A 17,446-nucleotide genomic window follows, 5' to 3' on the forward strand; every position below is an offset into this window, starting at 1 on the left:
CAACAACAATGTAGGGCAGATGAGGGACTGACAGCTCAGTGGTCAGGCCAACCCCTTCCTGTAAAGCCACTGCCAACAATGGGACATATTGTTGTTGTTGTTGCTGCCGCTTCTGCTGTTTGTAACTGTTGTAAGAATATCTGCAGCTACCGCACTGATGGACCCCCTTTCCACTCCTGCTCCCGCACCCGTTTGCGTTGTAATAATACGTATAAAATGTAACTGTGTGGGAGGAGGGGAGTGCGGCGATACTGGCGCTTGTTGTGGTCCCATAAGTCCAATTCAAATGTCCTTTTTTATACATTTTTATTTCAACAGTGATTCTGTTTTGTGCTTGCTTTCTCGACATCTTCCTCTGCAGCTCTCCTTCCCTCCGCCTCTGCGTCGTCCTGCGTGTGTTTTATTTGCGAATGTAAACCAAAGGCGAGTGCATGCAGCGAGTTAATGGCTAATGTCATGTTCCGGACTTAACAACAACATTTCAAAACGAGCCAGCCGAGCGACCGGCGGGCAAACAACAACACAACGACAGTCAGTGGCCGGGTAACGGCTAACTGGTAACTGGAGCAGCAGTTCCTGGCTTGGCCACAACGAAACAGAGACATCAATTGTCCATAAGAAAAGGTTGCGTATACGCACCATTGTGCGTTCTGTGCCAGAGACATCGCAGAGTCCAGATAGGGTGAGATCGGCACACAATGTCCATGGCCATTCAGTACACAATACATAAACATACCCAACACACCCACTGCCTGGCTAGCCACAGTGCGTCCTTGTTGTCCTTTGGCTGCCTTTATGTTTCTGTTGTGATTTGCAGTCATAAAGTGAAATTACAGTTATTGTTGTGGCCAAGCAGAGGCCATGCAAGCAGACTCGGACTTAACTTGCTGAGCGTAAAGGTTAATAAATATAAAATGTAAGGTTAGAGCTGTCCATCTGCTGACCGAGGGCCGCTTTAATGATCAACCTCTCTTCTGCTGCCCAGTCCGCTCCACATTGTCCCCAGCTCCTCCCATATATAATTTCATTTTATTTTGAAGCTAATTAAACTGCACTCGTCTGTCGTTAACTTGGCAACCTGTCACTGCCTGTTTTTCTCGTTTGGCATCTGTCCCTAACGAGCACATCTTAATGGCCAATAATATTGTGTTACTGCAACGAAGCTCAATTCTTGAATTTCTCAATTTTTACATACTGAGTCAGTACATAATAATTGTATGTGAAAAGGCTTTGTGATTTGAAAAAATATAGTGCAACTATGTGGACACTATGTAGATTCTTAGCAAACAATTTAAAGTATGTTTTGTAAATTAAATTCAATTGCATATGCAAATAGTCAGCAAAATTTAAGTATTGAATTTACATTCAATTATTCTAGTTAAACACGTCTGATTGAAATTAACGCAACACTTTAAATTCACTGCAATTCACTATGAACGAAAATCGTTGTTTACTTATGTCTGGTGGTAATAACTGGATGTCAATGACCATTTAGCATCTTTCATTTGTGAATATCTCGCCTCAATGCCATGCTTACAAGCGCTGTTATCAATAATTGTAATTAGGTGTGTCTGTTACCCCAAGCCAGTACGGACAAATGTGGTCAGTTGACATGGTCTGTAGCTGGCATATACCACTGAGTTGACCAGTAACTTGAGCGACGTACAGTTGACTCGGCAATTGTATTATTATTTGTGTGGCTGCATAAGTGGCAAGCACACACTCAAACATAGATAAGCATGTGTGTGGGTGTGTGTGTGTGAATGTAACCTCAGAAGGTTGTACGTTAACGTCAACGTTAACGTTAACGTTAACTTAAAGCATTAGTTGCTTACTTAACGCCCACACAGCAAACCGCAGATGTTAACTAATTTTGTGGTTATGCCTGAAACAGTTGGTTGCGGCAAACGGACGGAGTTGGGAATGGTTTTGACCATTTTGGGGTGATGTGTGCATGTGTGTGTGTGTGTGTTTGTGTGTGGTCACTATACAATATATAAATGCGCTGTTTTGTGGCAGATTTTAAGTCGTCATGACGCGTCATCGCATGTCAAAACCAACCGTTGTCCTCGATTGCCAGCTTAATGATGTTTAAAGTGTTTCGCATTTTACCGTTTACTCAGTTGCTGCGATTGCGGCTGTTGCATCAGTGGCAACAACAACAGTTGCTGCCCCAAACAACAGCAAAGTCAATCGACTAGTGAGCACAGTGGTTGTTAACGAAAACTGCACATTAATATCCAATATTTGATTTATGAGGGAAACCAAAGAGCCTCATTTAAAATATTCGCACAACTATTCTAAATTTAATTGGAACTTATCTGTGTGAAAAGGTTAAAATAGTTTTAGCTCAGACTTATGCCAGAAATAAGTGAGTGAATTTTCCCGTTTGTAACGAGAGTTTCCAAGTTGAACAATTCCAGTTGCCAACATTTCACTTAAGTCAGATTGTGCAACAAACAGTTCAGCGTTTTCCAAGAATGAAGTGATTCAATTTTAATTTCCAGCAGAATCAAATATTAAAAAAGAAATCGAAAAGTGTTCAGACAAGTTAATTCACAATCGTTGAGTTTTTAATAAGATTCTGCGATTCGGTCACCAGAATAAGAATATATATTTAATGACAGCTTTAAAACTTATTTGGAGAGGTATGTATTTTCTGACTTTTGTCTTATATATTATACATTCCAAACTCTTTGGGCGTCCCTTTGTCTGTTATTGGTATTTGCACATGAATTGCTATATTGTCCACTGTGCATATGCCTCGATGGTTATTGGCATTGCCTGCACCCTGTGACATTGCAGAGATGTTCATTCCGGTCAATGTTGGCTCAGGCAACGATGCATGCCGGGGTCAGCCTACGGATTTGGGGTTGGGTGTGGTGTTGTTTCAAAGGTTTGAATTGGACAAGCCCTGACAATATGCTCGCTACCATCGAAGTTGTGGTTGTTCGGCTCTATGTGTTATCTGTGCCTCATAGTATGTCTGTCTGCCTTGGCATTAGGTTTTGGCACCAATGCACCCGATGCAGGGGCCGGAAAATTGCAATAACATTGTGACACTTCGACGCTGATGCCTGCTGCTGATGCCTGCTGCTGATGCTGATGCTGGCGATGCGTTGGCTGACTCAATTGTCTGCCGCATTCATTCGGACAAAGTTCAATGTTAATTTTGAACATTTACCTGTGCTAATATTGCCAACAGACACATACAACACACACATACACATGGGCAAACATATGAGCTTTTAATACTTTAGCAAGGACGAACCGTTGGTTTGGGGCGTACGGTCAGTCTGGGAGCGAGCAATCGACAAATGTTATTCTACAGTTACCGCAGTTGTTGGTTTTCTTGTGCCCGACAGTTGGAAAGCGAGATAGAAAGAGAGAGAGAGAGGGAGAGAGAGAGAGAAATAGATAGAGAGAGAGAGTGACGAGAACAGGCGGAACTTGAAAGTCCACCCGTTGCAGCTTGCTCGTTGCTCGTTGGCCGTTAGTCGTTGCACATTCACATGCAATGTTGTTCTTTCTGATGTCGTTTATTTTTGTTCGAAATTGCGCCATCAGGAATATGCACAGGTGCATTTTAGCACAATAAAAACGTAATTGCTGGCAATTTAATACAGTTGTTATGAAAGGGTGCTGCCCGACAATAGAACACATGGGAAGGGGTTAGGTATTGTACATTGGATATAGGGATTGCAAGAGTTGTGGCAACGTTCGCGATGTGTTGCAGCTGCATGTGTGAAAGTCAAGCGACTGCCAGTATAACGGCAGATTTCATCACCTGCGATTTTATTAACACACAAATTGTGCGGCACGTGAGCGACAACATGACGTATGAGTAATGAGCTTTTGTAGACCCATAATTGTTTGGCTATTGGGAGCTACTCGGGAGCATTGTTCGAAATTAGCTGAGCTTTTGATTAATGTGTACTTTTTGCCTTTCATTTTTTGGTTTCTGCCAAAGGAGCAGCACCAAAAATCGGAGGCAACCCTTTTCAAAAGACCAAGGCCCAGAAATCATTTACCCCGCTCTTGGCAGTATTTCAAATCGAAGTCGACCGCTCGTTTGTCTTGTGCTCAACCAGACTCACTCTTCGCTCTTTGCGCCTAATTAAATTTGGCATAAAGTCCCTTTTCTTTTTTTTTGTCGACTTTTTAATGCGCCAGCAGAGAATAAAAAAAACAACGGCAGCCAAGAACATTACAACTTGCCAGATACATGTAAAAAACTTGGCCCAGACAAATGTAACAGATCCAGCCAGATACATTTGGTAGACCAGAACAGAACCTTTTTTTTGTTATTTTTTTTTTTTTGTTTCGGACAGTATAGAAATAATTTCAAAATTGAAGGGCAATTAATCACAAATGAGATACAAATTTGTAAGCGCACCGCCCATGGCGTAGTAAATGACTTTCACAAACAGGGACTTAAAAAAAATGAAAAAATACAAATAAAAAGAGAGGAAAGAAGCGCAAATAATTCAAATGCGGCAAAAGTTAAATATATCGAAATGAACATTGAAAAGGCGCTCCAAATGAGCGTTTATTTATTTAAATAACTTTCATTAGTCATTCAACTGGAAGCTTAAAAAGGTACTGAGCTGTAAGCCTGGCCAGAAGCTGTACAAGGCAAATTTAATTTTATATTTGGACTGGCCATAAACTGAAAAACAATTAAGAAGTCCTGCAAACCTTACTTAACACCAATAAAAAGTAGTTGCAAAGGCAAAAAAGTTGGGTCCTGGCTACGGCAAACTGGTGCCGGTGAAGTTTCTCCCAGCCGGAGTTTTTAGCAATGTAAATCCAATCCGGCGTGCAGCCATCATGCGGTTAACACTTCGTATGACATAAATTACGAAAGTTTGCGCATACTTTTTCACACACAGACTAATGCCACTTTCACCCGTACTCTAACCCCCTATTCAACCCCTCAAATGCAATGCTGTGGCCATATTCTTTACCAAATAATGCTAGCCAGAGTGCTGGCAAAATGGCTTTCAACAGGCTCAGACCCCGTTTTCAGCCACGGATAGAGTTTTGGGGGTCCTTCCATTCTAAAACAAAAAAGCCTGTGAAGTTCGTCTGCATTTCTTTCATTTTTAGCTTTGCCGGGGCGATTTAAAAAAGTTTAAAAGTTTCCCAAAGATAAAAGATATGTATATATGTGTGTATTTGTGTGTGTGTGTGTGTGTGTGTGTGTGTGTGTGTCTATACATAAGCACATATATATTACGTACTTGGAGCATGCTCATAAGTATTTTACTGCTGAGGCTGTGCCATCAGTGCGTGACTATATGTGGTATGTCCTGGGAAAGATAGACAGAGGGACAGACAGACACACAAGCAACATCAAATGTTGCCCTTCTGCATGTTGCCTCTGTTTGCTTCTGTGTATGAGTGTTTACGTGTGTGTGTGTGTGCGTGTGTACGCACTTAACACTTTGCACACGCAAAAGTGTCGCATAAAGTTAACTGTGCATAGAAAAATGGAAATTTTTATTAGATTTCGATTTTGGTTTTCCTTTTGTTTCATGTAAAATGTTTATAGTCCCAAAACATTTGTAAATGCTGCCAATCATCTCTTTTGTGTGCAGAAGCACTCTTTAAATAGCTGGCATTCTGGCTCAGTGTTCACAGCAGGAGCCAAAGCAGTTGAGCAATTGAATGCATTTCAATATTCTAGAATTTTACTATTATAAATGTCAGTTATCATTGTCATTTAAGTTTAAATGGATGCCGTGCAATACACATTTGAAATGTAATTATAAATATATCGACATTTTAAAGGACAAAATTCATACAACAATTTTGGGAATTCGTCAGAAAATTTAGATTAAATGTGTAGCACAGAGGTTTCTATTAATAAGTCATTTTTCTTCGTTGCCAAAATTATCAAGAAAAACTTATTTTACAATTTCATAATAATGGCTTCCAAATAAAATGAAGAATAATTAATTCTGGAAAAATGAGATCAAGGTAAAACGATAATATGAATTGTTTTTTAAGTTATCATATTTAATTGCGTATTCATTAATTCCAATCGTCTAGCTTGAATCATCAACTTATTTCTTATCTGTCAATTAATTGTGTGCATCTTATTTTGAGAGTAATTTTAATATGAAGTGTTCTGTGGTTATGAGTGTCTCCCAATCCATTTCCAATCCACACCACTCTCATTTTCTTTACAGTCTCAGTCTCTACTTGAACTGGCAAATTGTGTCCATTGTCGATTAGCGGAGTAATTGAATTTTCCGTGGGTATATCTATTTATGTAAATACGTGTACATTGTTGAGTTGAATTACTTTCCGCCCTTTTGCACATTTTTATTTCCATGATATTATTTCCATGACTCTATCCAGCTATCTCTGGAAACCTCCCGCCCACCTCATCTCTTTAGTTGCCCGTTGCCGCCGCATGCGATTTTATAGTTTATCATTATTTGCGTAGAGATTAAATATCTCTTGGGAGAATTGTTGTAAAAAAAAACGTACAAAATTGGAAGAATAACGCGGCACCCTCAAAGCCAGCAGCAGCAAGGGGCAAAAGTCGACACAGGTCGCGGCAACAACAACCATTGATTGTCGCAGCGTCTGTCGCACAGGTGCGTGCCACGTTTTGGAAGTGGATGCTGGAGTCGAGCTCTTGTTGCTATCGTTGGCTGTCGTTGCTGGCTTTGCTGTAAAATGGAAATTTGCTAACGTTTATTTTTGTATTTTTTTGTATTTTTTCTCCCTATCTGCCGCCTGTGCTCCTCTGTTCTTGGCCTGTGTAAACGAAGCATGAACAGGGAGCGTAATTCAAGCGGAAAATTGTCGCGTAACGTCATCTTCCCATTGACGCAGCGGCGCTTGTCGCTCCGGTTCGACTCCGTATTCCGTTCCCAGGTTGCCCATCTCCCCAGCATCCCAACTCCAGCTCCATCTTCATCTTCAGCTCCGGCAATATAAACTGCACACGGCGTAGTTCACATTGTTCTTCGTGTACTTGTCGAGTTGTAGTTGTTGGCCATTGTTAATATTCTCAGCTTGCATACCGGCTGAAAGTGAAGCACATTAGCCGCGGATACTGCAGATGATGCTCGGGGCCCCACTTTGGGATGCTGTGATTCAAGCGAAGCGTTCACAAATGAGATGGCGTCCAGCCATCCAATTGGAATGTTTGATCAGGCATCGCAACTGCTCGTCATACCCATCACGAGAAACCAAATGGAAATAGCAATGGGCGCATATCGACTCCGCGGTCTGCCATAAATCGTGTTAGCCACGCCATTAGCAAAAGCTGCCCAAGCACCAGACCAAACAACAAACAACAAAATACAAACGCACATGCCATTGAGCCAGAAGCAGAAGCAGAAGCAAAAGCTGAAGCTGAATCTAAAACTGGGGCGTAGCCATAGCCGTAACCGTTGCCGCAGTCGCCGGCCCATCTCTGGCAATGTGCACGCCTCAATGGCCGTAAACCAATTGAAAAGCATATTTGCATGCGCTGATGGACCGAGAGCCGTGAATCGAGAACAGGGAGCCGCATTGGGGCCAAGGCTCGGTTAGTTGCATGTTTCGACTTACCGGACTTGAAATATAATATCGAACCTAAACGGGAAGTCTGTTAGCAAGCGTCAAATGCCACCTCTCTCACCAAACACCAGCGACCAACCGCAGCCTTTGTCGTTTGGCCTCCGGCAAAATCACTCGAAATTGGGCGCGCACGCGATTTCCGAACATTCCGGATTACGTTTGTAATCGAAATACTTGAAGCAAATGGCAACATCGAGAGCCTAGATATGATGCCTACACCCCTTATCGATGCTGATGCCAGTGCTCGATGCCGATGCCAATGCTGATGCTGCGGCTGATGCTGATGCTGCTGCCGATTTCGTTGCTGATGTTGAGACCATGTGCGCCTCATAACAATGTGGAAAATTGTTTCCTGTATCAATTTCACACATTAAGGAAGCAATTTGATTTTATCGCTTCCTCATGACTTCACGTTCAATTATTGAAGAGTTTACGTTTGCTGTCTACGCCTTCGACTCCGTTTCCCATCTAACATTTCAAATGTGGCAAGATGTCCTTGGAAGCATTGTTTGCCAAAAAAAAAAAAAAAAAACAGAAACAGAGAAACAGAGAAACATTTTGCACATGTGTTTGTCAGCGCCAGTCGCATCTCAATTCGACTTTGTTCGTGGGCTTTAGGTAATTCTTTTCAATTGTTTCCATTTAAACTGTTTTACATGCCATTTTCATCGCTTTTATACCCTATGCCTTTTTCAACTGTTCAATAAAGGGTATAATATACTTGAGTTGTAAGTCCCAATTTGAATTGGAGGTCAAATTAGTTTAAAAATGGCACACTCCTTAAGAATATCTTCAAATTTGATAGTTTACTTTGCATTTGTAACTTGCTTTAATTCCAAAGATACTTGCATTTTTAAGTATTGATGTAGAGAATTTTTCGAAGAGCCTTAAGATTATGGACTTTCAAGCTGAATAATTTGAAGTTGCTGACATTTTTGCGATTTATTGTATAAGCTGTAGGACACATGCGTGCTCAACGGCCTGAGGCTCAAAATTGAAATCTCAGCTCGCACAAGGACATTAAGGTGAAACTGTTATTCTTCCAGCTGGTTGAAATTACTGTTTGCATACCAATCTATAGCCATGGGCAACTTAAGAGAGTTAGCGTCGATGGCTGTTTATTATTCGTGACATGTTTGGCGATGAGGTCGCTGCGTCTGCCACATACAAATGAGTCATTGTGGGGCACGAAGTCGCCTGGTTGTCAATGGGTCAATGGGTCACCAGCATAGCCAGTGTCATTTGCCTGAGAGTGGCTTGCAGCATATAGAAACAGTGAAGAAAAATTATCCCCATAGAAACTATGCAGCTATGTAAATTTACGAAGAAATTAAAAGCTAATTGCTGGTCAAGAAAAAAGTTGAAAGAATGTCAGCAAAAAGCAAAAAGATTTGCAATTGCCATTTGAAAATGCTGGTCATGCAAATTAAGCCGAATCCAAACCTCAACACAATGGCCAAGACCCTGAAACAGAACAAGAACCAAAACAGATCTAGAACCCGAATCATAGCCCAAATTGAAACACGGTCTAAGGGCAAGGAGACGACCAAAGTCACAAAAGCAGTTGATAAAGGAGCCAGTGACAACGATGACGACTGCTTGGCAGACAGAATTGGAAAAAAGTAGAAACTTTTAATTTGATTTGCAGCATTTTAATGGATTTTAATGAAACGCAAACAGGCGAAGATTGCGCTGCCGATGGCTGCAACACCAGCAGCGGCAGCAGCAGCAGCAACGGCATAGGCAACAGAACTTTGTCGAAAGGACACTTGAGCATTGCTTCGGAAAACTTTGACAAATGCCAAAGCGCGAAAAATGTACTCCACTTTATTTGGCCGCTTTTTTTTTTGGCAACTTAGAAGCAACCAGATCCAACTGAAGCTCAAACTGATGTGCACCATCCGGACGGAACTTAATTGAAAATGTTTAAAATTCCATGAAAAATTGCAGGCAACAACAGCAAAAAAAAAAAAAAAATGAAGAAAAGAAAGTTATAATGCAAAATTAATTTCAATTACTGGCAGAAACATGAATATGACAGCTCTGCATGAAAAGTTGCAGAAAACAGGCGGCACGACGACATCCTGCTAATTAAAATCACATAAATAACGCGTACCATATGACACTTCACTGAAATGATGCGTACTTTCCAAAAGTTCTGTTTTTCTTCATTTTCCACTTCTTCTTTTTTTTGCATATTTGATCAAAAGTCCTTGGCCAGATAATTTGATTAGCTGTCAACGCCCAGCCTCATTAAGTGCCCATCAGCAGTATCCTTTGTTCGCCTAATTTCTCTTTTTTTTCGGCTGGTCCTTTTGAGCTTGAAGCTCACTTTTTTTGTGTGTTCTGGTTTTTTTTTAATGGATTGGCCTATCTTAGCATTGCTTGTAAGTGAAATGGACACAACTCATGAAAAATTTAGTGGAAACTAATTGCAACAGCATTGAAATTAATTATTTAACCCTTTTTATTGTTTAAGCTTTTTGCCCATTGCCTTTTTGGCCCAGCCTTCGGCCTGAATTGAGCCCCGGCCTTATTAGCATAATTAATTGTGCAAATTTACGTACTTAAGCAAGTTATTATTTTAAATTAAGCAAGTACATTTCATCATTACCCAGCCAGAAGCTGCAAAACATAAAAAGTTCTGCATTTCGGTGAACCTGTGAAATAGCAAAAAAAATTCCTACGAGTTACCTGGGAAAACAACTATCTCTGGTGTAAATCATATAAAAAAAGACAAATAAACTGATTATATCTAACAAAAATACTATTAACATGGCTTTAGCCTAACCATATTTAAAATATGTCCTCTACAATCCTCTTCAGCTCGTTTGAAGAGAACTCATTCAAATTCAGCTTTAAGCCTTTATTTTAAGAGAACCACATATTTTCTAATGGTTGAAAAATTTCCATAAAATAAATCAATTTCCATTAATGAAATCCATCTGCCTGCAATTTTACAGATTATGAATATAATTGTTTTCTCGTTCCAATTGATATTTTTTGCCATAAAGCCAGACAGTCTCATAAATTATAAAAATTACTAATATTATTTGTCTGCATTTTGCATGAAGCACCGAAAAGTAAATAAAATAAAATTAATTCAGCATTGAATACAGCGCTTGAAAAGTAAAAAAAAAAGCAAAACAACAATAATAAACATACGCATTTTTTTGTTGAGTTTTCGTTTTTTTTATTATTATTAATTTGTATTTGAAATAAAAACAAGTTCACAACCAAAAGATGTGCGAATGAATTGGCGAATCAATTTATACATGTTGCCAGTAATACTCATATTATGCTATTTGTATTCGCTTTTTGTTTGCACTCAGTTTTATTTTAATTGCATGCTGAATAACAAAAAGTGATTAACAAGTGCCAGACTTTGTATTTGGTTTGCCTTTTCAATGAAATATATCGATTTACAATGTTTAATAAAACATCTTTTTTTTGATAATTTTTTGTTAGGCTTCCTTGAATAACTGATTTTTAGTAATTGATGACATCCGAATGCATTCCGATGCAGCTTAGCTTTAATTTACTCTTAAATTTGGCACTTGGCCCAACTTTTGTTGTCTGTCATTTTTTAATTTGATTTGCCCTTAGTAAATACTGGTTGGTTTTTAGTTCTATTTCTAGTAGCTCATATATGAAATGTTTGCTGCATATTTATTTAGTTACTCGTACATTGAATGTCCGCCCTTAATTTTTAATTTTGTCTTTTTTTATTATATATATTTCTTCTTTTTTTTTTTTTGTCTATTGCAGCATGATTTATAGTTTGTTTGCCTCTGCTTATGATGTTTAAAATTGTATTTACAGCTTTTTATGTTTACTAACCTATACATATCGCTATGTTCATAATAATTTTTACAACATTTGCATATTCCACAGAAAACATTTCATGTTGGGTTTTATTCGCTCTGCTGCGATTGCATTTTAAATATATGTATATATTTATTTATTTGTTTTTATCCTTTTTACGAAAAGTGTTTCATGTGCACAAAAATGTGTGTGCTTATTATAATTAAATTTGGAAAATGTTTACATGTACATTAAAAATTCGTGTTTGTTCAAGTGTGACTTATCATGCCTAGTAACAAGCAAATTGAACACCTTACTAATTCAGTTGATTTCATTGAGTGCAGTTTTATTTTAATTTCAATTCGAGTACTTATTATGCTGTAGATTAATATGTAATTGATTTGAAGACATGCAGTGAATAATCTCGGCTTCAAAGTGAATTCATTCCCAAAATGCCAATATACATATCCCTTTGAATGAAGCTTAAAACGAAAAAAGTGAGAAACTTACTTAAATTACAACAACAACGCATCAAACATATCAAAACTAACCGGCGATATCGAATTATATTCAATTTAACTTAAAATAACTTAAGTTTAATCCGTTAATTTATGAAATATCGCATTTTGACCCCCGTGTCGTGTGCGACTAGTTTCAAAGAAACAAAGTGAATTGAATTCAGTAGAGATGCATTTCAATTCAAATAATGCATTGACTTGACTAATAGATTTCCTGTTTCGATTTGAACTCTATTATACACTTAATATGCTCATTATAAGGTATTTATATGTATTTAGTGTGCACTTGAGAAATTATATTATATCTTTTGGCTCTCACATTGTTGCACTCTCTTCTTCAGACGTATGTACACGTGTCAATCATACTAACTTATTCCCTCCCCCATCACCTCCGCTACTCATTGTTGCATCATGGTATTAAACATCGTTAGGAGGATTTTCAAATAACTAACTAACTAATTGGTTGATATAGTTGCCAAAGTACGGCGACGCTGAGGCAATTCCGTGGCTGGTGTAAATGCTCATGATTGATGCGAACACCTTGTGAGCAGAATTATCACAAAGAGACTCGATACTAGACAGGTCCGTTTCCATGAGCAACTTCTGCATTCGAATGCCGCCGAGTCTGCAAAGAGATATGCATAGAAACAGGGAAACACACGGGACAAGGGCAGAGGTGTCAGTTTAGTGCATTGATGCATTAAAATTGTTAAATAAAAAATAGTTAAAATAGTTAAATATTTATTAATTAGATTGAAGAAATGTTTTAATTTTACAACTCAATTACAAACTGATAATATTAAAGTCGTTTTGAATTATAGTTATTTTTCCCAAATATGATGAATTTATTTCTAAAAAAAATAGTTTTCACGCAACAAGAAATTTGTTTATGCATTTTTTCAGACTGGTAGTTGACCAAGGTAAGTTCAAATAGAAACATACGGACGAAATGCTATATCTTGTTCAAAGCGAAAGTATTTATACCCATTGCAAGAGTGTCAGATAAGTATATTAAATTGTATGTGGAGCACTTACTTGTAACAGCATGCCGCAACATTTGATTGTTCAAATTATCGAATTGCGTAAGGGATGCACTGAGGGTCGTCTCACGCCGCAGCTCCGGGTAGTTCTCGATTTCCGCCACACACTTCAGCTCGAGTATCTTGCTAACCAGGTAGAAGCGATGTCCCTGCAGGTAGAAGTGCACCTGGAGTCGCTGCCGGCGCAATATGTAATCGTGGGCGGGTATGCTTGTATCTATGGTCGGCTGAAGCTCCCCCAACATGGGCTGCAAAGAGTTTTGGGGTTGGGTTGGTAGTTGGTTGGTTAAAAATTCGAGTGCTTTCTGAGTGCCAACCTGCTCGCCATTGATGTACCAAGTGAGCTTTGTGGCCAGACTGGAGTAGTCCGAGGCGCAAGTGGCACTGAGAAACTCCTCCATGCGATACATCGAGTTGAAGCCTTCGATTAGGGGGTCACTTTGTGGTAAGGCTACGGAGTGTACAAATTAGCCACTAATGGATTGAGTGTCTTATGCTCGATTAGCCCACCTGCCACCGTCATGTTGTCCTCCTTTGCTGCCAGCTTAAAGTGCGGCGCATCTCCGCTCACCTCGCACTTGAAGTTGCCCGTGGATTTGGCGCCCAGCAAACTCAGATCGACGCGGCACGTGGACTCGTTGCAAAAGTACTTGCCATCGAGCACTTGAATCCCGGCAACGGGAAATGTTATATACACCGGACGCATTAGTGGCGTATATCTACAACAAAAACGCAAAACAAAAAACAAAAATTGTTAAACCTGAATGAACATGTTAAACATTAAAATTTAATTGTGTTCGATTACCTAAAAAACTCCAATCGATCCTTGTACCATTTGACGGAGTTCAAGGTGTGCCCACTCATATCGTAGCTACAGGATAGCGTCACATTGTCCCGAAAATCAACAATTTCCGGCACACTGATATCCGTTACAAATAGCGCCGTAATACTCTGCATATCTGTGAAAGCGAACAAAATGTGAATACAGTACAACAGTTTGACAGCCACTGAAGCCACAAAAAAAAAATAAACGAGTTTTTAATTCATACAGCCGACTAACCAGGTGTTGGGCCTGAAACGTGAACTATGTTTCACTCCTGCCGGAGGGGGAGGAAAGCATGTTTTATAGTCACATACGGCGGCATCGAATAAATTTCAAATTTCATGAAATGAATATGCAAAATAGTTGTTGGCCAGGCAAACGAATATGAAAGCAAGCTAAGCGCAACAAACTGCAGCATTAGATATGGTTATACTATGTATGTGGCACATGTGTATATATGTATGTGTGTGTGTGTGTGTGCGGTAGCCAGCTGTGGTCTGTGAAGGTGGGTAGCGATAAGCGCATCTGCAACATATGCAACCAGATGTTGTGCACTTGCCACAAATTGATAAGAAATGCGAACCAGAAACTGTCAAGCGACACGAATAATTTGCATGTGTGTGATTTGTGTATGTGTGATATGTGGGTATATACTTTGCGTGTGTGTGTGTGTGTGTGTGTGTATTCTGTCCCTTTGTAATATACTTTTTTCATGACTAGGTCTAGTTGAAGTGGAGCTAACTAAAAGATAGATACATAGAGTGGGAAATAGAACAATCTAAGAAGTTTCTGCTGGGAAACTATTTATTCACAAAATATATGAAAATATGATTTAAACTTAAATCATATATATATATATATATACAGATAAATAAATTGCGCAACCTTATTCATCCTAAGTATAAGAAATCAAAATAAGCAATTGCCACCCTGGGATTCAAATCTGCATCAATTATATGCAGTTGCCTTATTTATTTTCTCGTTTAGACAACTCATCTAACAATAAATTAAACTACTAATTTGAACTTAAGCTCATTGAAACAGTGCACGCCCAATTTAAAATATTCGACTCCTTGATGGTAAATAATTTCCAATTATTTACATATGTAAATTTGTAATTTAAAACTTGCACTTTCAGGTTTACTCAACAAATGCAAATTTGCTGCTAATTAACCTGAACATTTTATTTGATGCTGGCAAGCAGATTTACCAACTTGTAACATATATTTAGATATATACATTTATATATATATATATACTCCTACACACACACAGCCACAGAGGCTACGAGTTTTTGTCTAGCTGTATAAATTTGCATATGAATTTGGCAAAGGACGGGTGATAAATTCATTTAAAGATGCCTAGAATTTCATGTAAATATGCGACTATATAAATAGATAGAGAATATATGTATATATTTTTTGTGGGTACCTGGCACAACTTAAGACTGCTGATGTGTATGCTACAAAAATAATACTATTTGCATAGATATCGTACAATCTAATAAAATCAAAGGATCCTGCAGATATGCATATTTTATGTACAACAATTTGACTAACTGAAGTCAAACATTGATAAAGTCTTTAGCTTACTTATTAATAATGCTTTAGACGTTGTTGCTGCAGCAATTGAAATTGATATTGAATGCCAATGTGTAATTCTATTAGCCCAGTTAAAACTAGCTAAGCGCGCTGAGCACGAGCTACCAACAAAGCTAGCAAACTAAGCGTGAAATATAAAAACATGTCGAAAGCTGCACAAACTTTTTGTGGCACATCGCTACGCTCTGTGTGAGTGTGTGTTGCTTGAATCCCAACACAAAGCCCCATGCCATGTTCGCCTTTTGTGAAGCATTTGAATGAATGGCCCCAAATACGCCCCGAATGTATTCAGAGCTATACGTGAAATATGTCAGCGGCATTCAGCTAACCGCAAAGTTTTCCAATGCTCCACCCAAGAGGTTTCCATTGCCACCAAATAAGCAAAGAATGAGCGAGAAATGCGAAAATTTTCTAAACATAAACTGAGTTAATGTTCACTGAGAATCACACTTTCTGAAATCTGAAATATGAGTTTTAAAATAGTTGCAGCAGTTTACTATAAGTTTTAATTAATACGCAATGTGCAAAGTTTTTGATTATACTTAAGTGTAAAACCAATTTCATTTCGAATAACACAATCTGGGACTTAAACAATGGCCAAGTGCACCACAGAATGACAGTCAATAAATATATGCACAATCACATTTAAATCAACTTCATTTGGTATAAAGTTTTCAAGCGTTAGCATTTGCATTGATATTGACCAACCAAATATTTGGTTAACTTGTGGAGCACACAGCTGAAAGCCGAAGTCGAGGTTGACGTTGACGTCAGCGTTAACGTTTGCGTCAAATTGCCATCAGGCAAATGGCAGCTCATTTAATGCGCTCCAAATTAATTGCCCCATTGCCATGGGCAATTTATGTGCCAGGAGGCGATGGGGTTGCCTTTGGCAGGCTGCCTAATTGCAAACATTTCCGAAATACAATTTAACTTAAACTGCACTCAAGCTGCTGTGCAACAAGAACTCTGACTCAAAGTTCTGCCAGTGCAAAAGTTGTGGCGGCACAAATTACCAAGTGCCAAGAGGCAGGCCGCGAAAGAAGCATCAAAAGCAAACTGCCAATGAAACTGCAGTTGAAATTATGAGCAAAGTCATTAAATGCGCAGCCAGGCTCGAAGGCTGACAACTGGCCGAAAAGCTTCGTCAATATTGATTTGCGGTTAACCAATGAAAAAATAATAATACGAAAAATAATTTGATTGTCGGCGAAACGAATATAAAAACCAGTCCAATAATCAGTCGCAGAAATTGTGCATCACGCATACGACACTTGGTCAGCCGGGATGTAATTTAAACTGCTTGCTAATTCGCCGTAGGAAAGCAGGCAATTTAATTGCAGAAGCGAGCAAATATCACATACTTACCAATTAAAGAGCAGCAGAAGAAAAACAGCAGCCAGCCGTAATCCATTTTTTTTGTTGTTTACTCTCCGAACAATATTAATTGGAAAAGCCTTGCAGTCTGCACTATACAGTTATTGTTATTATTGTTGTTGTTGATTTTATTTATTTCACTGCACAGAAAAAAATATAATTTAATAATATGAGTCATATATAAAAAAAAATTGTGACTTTGTTCATGTTTCTCATTTGTTGATGTTGCTCTTTTGCAATCTGCTCGTCGAGTGAATTGTTTAATATTTCAATACCAATCCTGTTGGCATAAAGACCAAATTGAAATGCAGCAGCTCGAAGCCAAGTTCACCGATAATTGAGTGGCATGCCGACTGTGTTCAGCAAAGGAGCAAAAGAGCAAACAAAAAACGAAAAAGATTGTTGAATAGCAAACGGAATTAATTGAATGCAGTGTCAAAGGCGCGCTAGACAAAAAAAAAAAACAAATACAAAAATAAAATACAAGAACATAACAGAATTCTATCTTCTACTCCACTGATATAGCATAAGCACGATTGCAAAGTCATGCAGAAAAGTTCAAAGGATGTGCTCGGCGTTTAGCTGTGTCCTTATAAATAAATAACAAACATTCGAAAAGTAAAGAAAGGCAGAATGTACGAAAGAAAAACGCACTGCTCACTGGTGTGCTGGATGTGTGCAAATCTTGGGGAATGGCCAAAT

The 17,446-nt window shown here is 38.7% G+C and overlaps 1 protein-coding gene across 1 annotated transcript; it reads right to left on the minus strand.

Annotated features, from left to right (window-relative positions):
• Window positions 1-12,096: 12,096 nt before the first annotated feature.
• On the minus strand, window positions 12,097-16,758 carry LOC6563930. Its single transcript, XM_032736983.2, has 6 exons — window positions 16,736-16,758; window positions 13,749-13,902; window positions 13,454-13,662; window positions 13,261-13,394; window positions 12,939-13,191; window positions 12,097-12,528 (listed from the first exon to the last, which is right to left on the minus strand). Exons 2-6 carry the CDS (start codon window positions 13,898-13,900, stop codon window positions 12,425-12,427), a joined length of 852 nt encoding a protein of 283 aa, XP_032592874.1. The 5' UTR covers window positions 13,901-13,902; window positions 16,736-16,758; the 3' UTR covers window positions 12,097-12,424.
• Between the last annotated feature and the right edge of the window lie 688 nt (window positions 16,759-17,446).

The sequence above is a fragment of the Drosophila grimshawi genome, unplaced genomic scaffold, assembly GCF_018153295.1.
Source record: "Drosophila grimshawi isolate 15287-2541.00 unplaced genomic scaffold, ASM1815329v1 contig_311, whole genome shotgun sequence".
NCBI lineage: Eukaryota > Metazoa > Arthropoda > Insecta > Diptera > Drosophilidae > Drosophila > Drosophila grimshawi.

What these genes read in the sequence shown, in the direction of transcription:
- LOC6563930 (XM_032736983.2), bottom strand. Translation starts at nt 13,900, where the DNA reads ATGCAGAGTATTACGGCGCTATTTGTAACGGATATCAGTGTGCCGGAA. An exon ending in GATCGATTGGAGTTTTTTAG is followed by an intron (nt 13,663 to 13,748) that starts GTAATCGAACAC and finishes TTTTTGTTGTAG; the next exon opens with ATATACGCCACTAATGCGTC. An exon ending in GGTACATCAATGGCGAGCAG is followed by an intron (nt 13,192 to 13,260) that starts GTTGGCACTCAG and finishes AACTCTTTGCAG; the next exon opens with CCCATGTTGGGGGAGCTTCA.